The 10853-nt window shown below is 36.5% G+C and overlaps 1 protein-coding gene across 1 annotated transcript in view; it reads left to right on the plus strand.

Moving 5' to 3' along the window:
- Positions 1 to 7435, plus strand: part of ATP6AP1 (ATPase H+ transporting accessory protein 1) — a 46777-nt gene extending 39342 nt beyond the window's left edge. Inside the window, exons 9-10 of the mRNA XM_027720891.2 lie at positions 2818 to 3055; positions 6716 to 7435. Of these exons, the coding sequence (XP_027576692.1) occupies positions 2818 to 3055; positions 6716 to 6925 (448 nt within the window). The 3' untranslated portion in view covers positions 6926 to 7435. The remainder of the gene's footprint in view (positions 1 to 2817; positions 3056 to 6715) is intronic.
- The last annotated feature ends 3418 nt before the right edge of the window (positions 7436 to 10853 follow it).

Genomic DNA, 10853 nt, shown 5'->3' on the forward strand with positions numbered 1-10853 from the left:
CTTGCCACTGAGAGGTGAGCTGTTAGGGAGTGGTTGTAGAGTGTCATGATAGTGTTAGAAAAGTAAACTATTGCTGCAGCAGGAGTGGGAGCTGTAGGTTTTTTGCTGGAAGAAGCATCATCTCAGCTCTCTCATAAACTGATATCCAGCTGTTCAATCATTTATCTGTCATTTTCTCTGGGAAAAAAGTGTTGAAGTGGATGGAAATGCAGAGCATTAGTATTTTCCACACTTACATTGATACATACTTGACTGCTATTTTTGTTCATAGCATGTAAAGAATAGAATTGGTGAAAACCACACATTTTAAAGTCTTTTACCTAACAGTTGTGTTTCTTTCTGAATCTTTAAAACAGTAGTAATTCTAGCTATCTTCCTTTTCAGAAATATCTCTGCTTGTAATGATTAGCCATATGAGATGTGATCAGTAACAGGTGGTGGCAGAGTTCATAGAGTTATCTGGCACAAAGGGAGCCTGGCCCATGACCAGGAAATTTTGTGCCACCGTACATAAAGTACATGATGTCTCTAATATACATAATTGTCTCTAATGTTTAATGCAAACATAACATCCTATAAAAGCCAAGGTATTTTCAGTTCTGAAGATAAAGCCTTTGTTCTCTCTCCCTTTCTTGTCCTTCATTTGCTGTAATGTGCTCTTTCTATTTGTTATCTGCTCATCTGAGAAAATATTAAACTAAATGAAGCAAATCTATAGATTTTTGTTGCTTGTCTTTTTTTTTTTAATTTAATGACTCATATTTACATCAGTTATCAGTTAAGTGCATGCTTGTTGGAGGCTATTCACTACTAGTTGTTTGGAAAAATGCTGAGGATAAAAGCCTGTATTAGTAAGTCAACCATGTTCGACTAGTTTATGAAATAGAATGTTAATTCTCATAAATCTGCAAGTTAACATAACATCTTAGTCTTTGATGCAATGTGAAGACAGTGTTCTCTTGGAGAATGCATGGCCTTATAAAACTCGTTTGTTCATATGGTAAGTTTACAAGCAATTGCCTTGTTTACCACTTTTCTCATCCTCTCAGCAAAAGCACAGACCACATCCAGCATCTGTGGTTAGCATAAACATTTAAGGTTATAACTGTGTTTATAACTGGCTTTCAACTAGTGCCTGTAGCATTGCTACAGGGACACCATGGAAATTCTGTTCAGATTGTACTGTATATCAGAAAAAGATTCCTTTCTTCTAGCAATTAATATCAAGTCTAACACATTTTAATTTTGTAACTCTATAACAATAGAATTTTGTCCATAAATATTTGTGAATGTGTGCTAGATGAATTTTTTTTCTTTTTCACTGATGCTTGCAGCTGAATGTTGCCTGGATAGGCCTGTTTAGACTTAAAAAGTAAGGAATGCCATAAGAAAAAACATTTTTTTCTCGGTTTAATGTCACTTTGAGTTCTAGGATTCCTTCTGAGCATTTTGAAACTCTTGAGATTTTTGAAGTTACATGAATCAAAAGCCACAGATTATTAATAAAATAAAAAAAAAAAAGAAAGGGTTCAATTACTGTAGTAACCCAACCTGACAAGATTTGTGTTTAGACTCTGTGTTTTGTGGATGATATGATACTGAAAGTAACTAATTTGAACAAACAAGTAACATTCTACAATGGAGAATATTCTTTCTATATATACATATACCTTATATATGCAGATGCCCTATACAATATAAAATAGCCTACATTGTGCCCCTTTTATAGATGAATGCTTGTTTTTTCAAACCTATCATTTTTGCATCTAGGGTATTACCTGAAATTTAAAAGTCAATATACAGTGTTACCCATGGGGGATAGACATATTAGAATATTTCATTTAGTAACAGGTATCACTTATTGCTAAAAAGATTCCTTTTCTAAATCCTTTGTGCTTACCAATAGTCGAAACAAATCATTGGCAAACTGTATAGGGGAACACATGTGTAGACCAAGCAGGGATAAAGTATTAAGCAACATACAATAAGAAGAAAGGTTTATCATTTCCTTATGAGATAACTTGAATGCCTAGAACTGGATAAAAAGTGGTAAAGACTGGGACATAGTCCTGATCTGTAAAGGATCAGTTTGTACTTCTGGATGTTCTCAATTATTTCTGTTTCAGAACATTTGAGAGGTGTTCAGACAGTATTGGTAATAACATACATATAAATTCCATCATTATAAACTACTGGAAACTGCTGCAATACCACACATACACAGATGTTTTCAAAATGAGGAATATTTATTTGTGCCTAACCTACTACAAATTGTGAAACTAGAGCTGACAAAACCCTCCCCACCCTCCAGTGAGAGAAAACACTGTTTTCTATGTCAAACTCAGACCTTTGCAAAGGAAAATGCCATTTAGCCATTTGAGCCAAGAAAGAATTGCAATGATAAATTAGAATGGCTATCATGCCTGTACCTATCATAAAAGCAATTTTCAAAAAAATCCCATAAAATGTTTATTCAGAGCCACTGCAGGCTTTCTTACAGTCTCTCAGCTTCTCCTCTACTGATTATAAACTGTTGGTAACTTATGAAATACAGCACTAGCAGAGGCCCTTAAAAAATGAAATTGCATTTGTTCCTTGCTTGCCACACCTATGGAAAGCTGTGCTTGTGAGATGAAACTCTAAGATGTAGTAAATACATTCACAGAATCAATTCCAATGATGTGATCAACCATGTCATCATCAGCTGTGATGTTTGCAGCCAGCAATAGTGAACCTTTATCTGCCACTAGTACTTTATCAAGTGGATATTAACTTTTTCCTTCTAACCTTTTGACTTTTTTTCTGTTGTCTTTCTAGGTTTTTAATGACCAACAAGTTCTATGAAGGTTCGGCTAGACAATGGTCCACTTTAGATTCAGTGGAGATCATACAAGATGGAGAAAAGTTTGCTAAATTTAATGTTTCTGTCATCTCTGCTCCTGCAGAGTATTCATTTCATTGTCAACTGGTGGGAACAAGCAATCTCTATCCTGCAAGGCTGGTTCCAGCCAACAATGAGGCAAAAAATTGGGATGTTTTTATTTCCAGGTTGCAGGTGAGTATGCATTGCCATTTCAGAGATAACTCCAAGAACTATTACTTGCTATTGTAGATGCTGAATGACACACATTCATAATGCACTTACTTTCATTTCAGCCTGAGGGAAAATATAAAAAAAGAGCTGTTCCCCTATGTGAGGGGAAAAAAGACACCAGCTGCTGAACAAGGAGAACATGAAAGCACAGCTTTGAAAAACAAAACTATGAAGTTGTCCACAGAAAAGAAAAACCAACTTAACCAAATGTACTTAATCAGGCAAAGAATGACTAAGTCCCTATGCCTGTTTAATGAATTGGGCTGCTCTTGGAAAGAGGGGCCTCTTAGGTGGGTGGCTTTATGCTGCTTACTTTGTTTATATTTGATTTCTTGGCACTTCGTTTACCCAGGAAAGTACAGCTTAGTGTGGTTGCTGTTTGCAGTGACATAGACTATCTGTACTCCTACAGACAGAAACAAAGCCCAGTGCAATTAGATTTAATGGAAGGTTTGCCATGGACTTCAATTAAGAGCAATACTAGGTCCTGCATGGCCGAGAAGGAAAGCAAGTGGCTTTTTTTGAATGAGACATAGCTTTTCTGTGCATTTAGTACAGTAGTACAGACTGCATATGTGAGATGTAGATGATTATATCTGTTTTATTTTGAGCTTTGTTCTTGAATTAGGAGAAGCATATCAACATTTATATCTTAAAACAATATGGCACTAAGGGATCTCTTTGATGAAAGAGATAGGAATAATTTGAAACTGTAGTCTATTTGTCAAACATGAGCTAACCCTGTGATAACTAGATTCAAATACTGATATAATTGTATTTATGATTTTGATAACAAACCAAATCTCAATAATCTGGCTCCAGACTTGACATTTCTGCTTAAATAATGGAAATCTCAAAGGAACATCATTGGTGCTGAGATTTCCACAAATTCCAGTATCAAGTCTCACAATTTTTTGAGAAAAAATGTACCACTACACACCACTGTTATGAAGGTTCCTTCTGATGTCATTTTTTATGGAAAGGCCTGAAAATACCCAAGTTCATGCAACTCTGCTTTGCCTAGTCAACTCTTTGGAGTTAGACTTTTGCATCACTGGAATATAAAAGTACATGAACAATGAAAATACAAGTGTTCTCTTACATTTATCTTTTCCTTGAATTTCTATATGCTTTGAAACTAATGCCTTCTTAAATCTTAGAGGCCTTACTCCATCCTTAGTAAGCATCCTTTCATTGTGGTCTTAATGAATACCAGAAGTAGTAGGTTTCCCACCTTCCTTATTGATTTGAAGGAGCAGCTGCTTCTACTGTTCAGACAACAGAACTCACAGATCCTCTTGAGAAAGTCCTTTTTCTCTGACCAAATCCTAAGCATGGAACAAAATCTGAAAAGTCTTGTTCTAATTTTTATTGTTGTGTGAGAAAACAGAAAGTCACCAATCTGTGCACATTTTCAAGTTCTGTCTGAACTAGATTATACTTTTCTAGATATTTTCCCCTGATACATAGTGAAATGTGATCTCAATATCAGAGTTTGTTCTGGAATGAGGTTTAGAAACCCCCAAACTCTGTTGCATGGTGAAAAAAGCATGTGGGATGTGTTCAGTGGTTGCAGCCAGCACAAAATCCTGTTGCTGAAACTGAGGAACATGATTTTCATGTCAGTGTTATGCAATGAATTAGAAACTAGGATCCAATGCCAATCAAATTGGTACCCAGCACTTTGCAGTGCTGGGTCCTGAAAACAGTATCACAGTAATAGAGGGGCATGGCAGCTGCACAGGGAAGCCTTGCATAGCTTGTTCCAAGGCAAGGCTGAACTGATGCAACCTTTCATTTAAGTTCTGGAGCTAGCTCATTCACTTCTATCTAAAGAACCTCTGTGGGATGCTGTCTAGGCATTCTCATAGCCTAGGATGTCACCACTCATAGCTGTTCACAGCACCAAAACTTCTCTGGGTTTTGTTTGGTTTTTGTTGGCTGTTCTACCACAGGCTTTTGAGGATTCTCAGAATTGTAAATGAAGTTAAAGAGAACTCTGCTACCAAAAGCACTGTTTTTCTGTACTATGTGTCACAGTAGTTTAGAAGCACCTAGTACCCAAGAAAAACTACCAAAAATTAAAAATCAAGAATATTAGGATTGTTTGTGGCTACAATATTTCTAAGTTTAAAAATTAGATGTTCAGTGTACACTTAAGAGCCATGAAAACAACGTATTTTACTTGAAGGCTTTTTCAAGGGTCAAATGATGAGAAAACTCCATTCAAAAATATTTTTAAAACTAACAGTAAATAAAGACTTGTATAACCAAGGCAAATAATGCTAGACCAAACACTAAATTTGAAACTTCTGCAGTACAGGGGCCTGTATCCAAGAGATTTTCCATTCATAAAATTTACAGAACCACATGTATGTATTTTTAGCTTTTCTATAGGTAGAAATGCTGCTCAGAGTCACGTTTTTACCTCCCACCTGTGATCTAGCACCCCCACAGAAATGATGAAGCTTCAGAAAAACAATAAAATAACCCTGCATTTTCTTAATCTCCTGTCTAAAAGTAGACATAGCTTTTTAAGAATGTAAAATTTAATCTTTCACCTCAAAGGTTCAATAAGCACAATCCAGACTGAAAAAAAAAAAAAAACCCAATAGGATTGAAATAATAAAATTAAGTGTTTCTGACTAAATCTGAAGTGGCAAAGCCTTTCTTAACCAAGTGTACCTGGTAAGAGATTCAGAGATTCCTTGTCAATGTGATAAGCGTGTATTGTTTTCCAGAATTTCAATCCATTTTTTGAACACAAATGACATAAATCATCACCTGCTTTCTGTTTTTATTGTAAATAAGTCTTTCAGGTTACATTTCATGACTCCTGTTCACATTCTCATTTGTGTTGGAAGCAGTGGCTTAACAAGCAAACGCTTTTGCCATCACCTGCATTCCCTAAAGCAGTGCAAGCAGTTATCCAGCCCAAAAGCTTGTTTCATATTAGTAGACAACACATATCCCATACCTCAATAAAGCAAGTCCTCCCTCCCATTTTGAGTCTTTGATGTCAAAGAAGGGAGGAAGAAAGGTTTCACAACTGTTTTCTCCTTGAACTTTCACTAAAACTGAGCCGTAAAAGGTCATCTTCATTAGGTGTGTTTTAAAGTAGGTTCCAGGAGTTTTGTTGGTGAAGGAGCTATTAATTAAATCTCTCAGGGTATTTCAACAAATCTCATGATCTGAGGAGGCCTTAACTCTCATGAGTTTGATTGCTTTGAGTTTCCTGGTTCTGAAGTGGTCATTGAGCTGATGATCAACAAATACTGATATACTGATCACATGGATACAGAATACTGATTTGACTACAATGAATGCAGAATACGGATCACATTTCCCCTTTGGGACTTTATTTCTAAAAGTAATATAAGTTTCTGAAGCGGGAAACCTATTTCTTGACAAAGAGATGGATTCTGCATCTTTAATTTCCTGGGTGAAAAGGAGACCTGGAAAATTGTTACGCGGAGGATTTTGTTTGCACTGTTTTTAATGGGTAGGGTATGATTGGTAAGTAAAAGGTGTGGGTTTTTGTAATTACCCCATACTTCCTGAAAGTAGGGACTACACTCCAAACTTAATTGCACTCATTAATCTAGCTTCTTTCATTTTCAGATTCAAGGCTTCAACATTGAAAACAACCAGTTTTCCTATGCAAGTGACTGTACAGGTTTCTTCACCCCTGTAATCTGGATGGGTCTGGTAACATCTGTAATTTTACTGTGGATCTTGACTTACGGAATCCATATGATCATGCAGCTTACAACAAACAGCAGATTCGATGATCCCAAAGGTCCGGCTCTGTCAGTTCCTCAGACAGAATAACCATGGACTGACTCAATGGTGCTGTGGCTTTTCCTAGTCTGATATTTATGATTTTTATAACCTTTCTACTTCATAATATGTGTAACCTAAAAAGATATCATAGCAGAAAGAGATAATTAAACTACATATAAAAATGATCCCTATGCTTGGAAACAATAATAAATCTACTTTTTATTGCCATCATTTGTTAACAGCTATCTGTGTTAAGGTTCTGAAGTGAGGTTGTAGAGGTTGTTACTCTCTCTGGCTATTAGAAAGACCATTAAAAATTGCCTTCAGATTAACTATTATTGGCAAAGAAAGGATATCATGACAGAAATAATTGTGAAGGATAAATAACTTATTTGATGGGAAACTATATATTGAAAATACTGGTGTCTCTACAGTCTCTTCAGTGAGTATGTCGTGATGATGCTACATCTTAAAAAGGCTGAACTGTGTCTTGTAATTTTTTCTCTTGAGTAAATAATCCAGAAATGTACAGAACTAATAAAGCTAGAAAGTCACTAACTAAATGGTCTTGAGAATCTTTTAAAAATACGTCACTTTATTCAGATGTGGTATCACAAAGGAGAATGGGCAGATGAAGGCCTAGCTTCCCTCTAATGTTGTCTTATGCTTGTAAGAGTTATGTTGAGTAACACTGACTCCTATTTGTTTTAACCATGGACAGCTGATGGAGCAAGATTCATCTTGTCCAAACTGATCACAAAATTAAGCTTGGTGTTATGGCAATGAATGCAACTTTTCAAGTTCAGAACCTACTATGATTCAATGTGCCAGTGCAGACAGCATCTTAACAGAGATAAGGTAATTTTCATAGCACCTCGCCTTTTCCAGGTATCTTTGGAGTAGTTATGAAGTTCATACAAAGAAAGAAAAATAATATTATATAAAGTCACTAGAAGTACTGTGCTAATGTACTATTTAAGTCTGAGAATGTTAGGGTCATCTCAGTGATTCCAGAAACCCGAAAACCTTCACAGTATGCTGTATTATTCTGCAACTAATAAAGACACTGGACAATCTGACTGTGGAGTGAATTACTAAATGCTATAAAGAACTAGGAAATAGTAAAAGAGCAATGGTAAAATTGTAAGAAATGGTAATAGCAACATATTTATTCTTTCTTCTGGAACATTTTGTTATGACTGTGTATATTCAATTAGTAGATAAAACCCCCAAAAATATCATTTTGACAAAATTACATTTGTCACATGAGAAAAATTCTAACTTTTCTGATCTTGATCCATGTCATAGTAGAATGATACACCGGAAAGACATTTAGAATCAACTATTTAATTAGATAGACCACAGTTTCTATCCATTGTTTCTGGATGTCACATTTTTATTATGCAGTCCAAAAGGTAAATTAAATGCTGTCTGAAGCTGTTCCTCCTGAATTGTTCAGTCCTGACCTGGAAAACAAAAGGAAAGCTATCATGTAACTACCAGAGGTGTCTCCTCTGCTGTAATATTTTTCTCAAATGTTTTTCAGAAACTCAATAATGCATTTGATCTACACAAAACCTCTGTGTTAGAAAGGAATGTTTCTTTGCAAAAATTAGTTGCCAGGAGACCACTGGACTTGTTTTATTAATTCTCCTTTCAAAGCAAGTTGCATGAATAAGACAACTGAAAATTGACATAATAGTCATGCAACTGATCGCTAGAAGAGAGAAAGGCTATTACAAAGGATGTGGTTTGTGGAAGACAGCTTTCTTATGATTTTTATCTAGCTTCGAAAAAATTCGGAACAAGATTAGATTTTGTTCAACAACGGTGATATATAAGAACTGAAGAAAAGCTTTACAAGGCCATCCAGCTCAGGATACTATCTCCGGCTGGGGTATGAGTATGGTGAGCACCTAGTAGTACTTCCTGCAGATGTTCTCCCATTCTCAGGTACTCCGGTTCTCCCAAGCTCAGGTGCTTCCTCAGCCAGAAGCTGTCTTTGTATATAATAACTCTGGGTAAAGTTATAGCCCATGAATTTGTTCAGCTTTCTCTTGAGCCTGGTGGATGCTAGAAGAGTGCACAGTGTCCTGACTGTAGTATGGCACTGGAAATACTTATATCCTCTCTTACTTGCCTGGGATGGACTCTGGAGAAGAGGAGAAGAAAACAGTTTCATATACCCTGTACCATGGGGAAAACATAAGCATCTTTCAGAAGAGCTGTTTGCTGTGTTTGATGTTACACATACCAGGATGAAGGGGAAGGCATTTTTAATGGAGAAAAGCTTTTTCTAACTTCTCTGACAAAAATGATACCATGAATGCTTTGGCAAGTAGGGTCTGTGGAGGCATATAGCCTGTTTCCATAGTGAGTTGGGATATCCTTGTTACGGAAAGATCAAACCACATTTTGTAGCCCTTCATGTGATAGGGTTATCCTTGTGACATCTGTGCTGGGAAAGACTGTGAAAAAGAAAGGAACTGTCTACAGCTCTAGCTGTTCCTGGGGCCATGTAGATGGGACTTTGGACACAATGGCCAGTCCATCTTAGAAGAGGACCACCTGCTCTCTGTCCACTTGGGGGGTAACCTTGGCTTGCTGTCAGACACATCTTCTCACACCTCTGGCCTCTTCTCACAGAGGCCACCCCTGCTGCCAAAACCAATACACCGCCTCAGAGGGCCCTGTGTGTTGCTGGAGTCCCCATGACCGTTCAAACCCCTGTAGCAGTATATCACACTGCCCTGTGGCTGAAGACGGAAAACTGATCATTTATTTTAGCAGTGCTGGATCCCTTCTTTTAGAATAGGACTGGACCTCAGGAAATTCTAGGAGGATTTGGCCCCTGTCTTTCTTTGTTTCCCTTTCTGAATGAAGTGAAAAAACTGTCAGGGGCTTTCCAGCTCTGCGTACTTCTGATTCCACAATTCACCTTAATCATAGGTGTACTTGTTAAAACATGCCTGGTTTGGGAGCTGTTCCAGACAGAATATGAGCTCTGTCTGGAAAGTGTGAGCCTTTGGAACTTTTACCAGAGCTCATTGAATTTATTAGAAGTATTGACATCTGTGAGTGCTAGCTTATTTCTATACCAATTTAAAAAAAAAAAAAAAGATGGAGGAGATTATGGGTAAAAGCATCAGTTAGAAAAGTAAAAGCTTTTTTTTTTTCAAATATATAAATAAATGAAATTTTATTAAGAAAATATCAGAAAATATCAAAAAACTATGATATAACTTGAAAAAATAGATTTAACTTTGAAGAATCAAGATAAAAACCAGAGAAACCCCAAATCTAAACACAAAAATGCTGAAGCCATAGGTTAAGGTATTTCATCACAAAATTCAGGAATAATCATTTGTTGGAAGGGATAGCTGGGATGAAGCTAGAATCTGAATGTCCTGTTCTGATGCAGGTTTGCTCTGTGTCCTGATCTGTTGGTTTCTCTGCCTGTAAAATTACTTATTTCACAAATCATCTAGAATCCCTGAAATTACTTATAAAGAAAGAGAGTTATAATAGAAATAGTCCAAGAGTAGTATTTTTATGTAGGCAGTAAAGGAAGAAGGTAAGTTTTATTCCATCTGCAAGGGAAAACTCAATGAAGTAATTTGCTCCTCCTTTCCTTCTGTGTGACCAATAAATAAATAATATGCAAATCTAAATCAGCTGAATTATTAGGTGATGCCCAAGCATTAGAGGATTGTGTAATTATTTAGTATAAACTGAGGTCAAGCAGGAGAAACTAGATGCTGAAAATAAAGAGTGACCATGAAAAGCTAACTCTTAAGATAATCATAGATAAAAGAAGTCTGAGTGTTGGATAATGGTCAGCGTTGGAAAAAAAAATTGAAAACAGCCCAGCAGTAGTCTCAGTACATGGTGATGATTGTGGGGTCAAGAGTAGTGACAATTTTACCCTTACACTGCACAAGAGGATGAGACAACCTACACAGGAGGGCCAGGGATT

This window comes from Pipra filicauda, unplaced genomic scaffold (genome assembly GCF_003945595.2).
Source record: "Pipra filicauda isolate LSUMZ 115617 unplaced genomic scaffold, ASM394559v2 scaffold113_size4260070_pilon, whole genome shotgun sequence".
NCBI lineage: Eukaryota > Metazoa > Chordata > Aves > Passeriformes > Pipridae > Pipra > Pipra filicauda.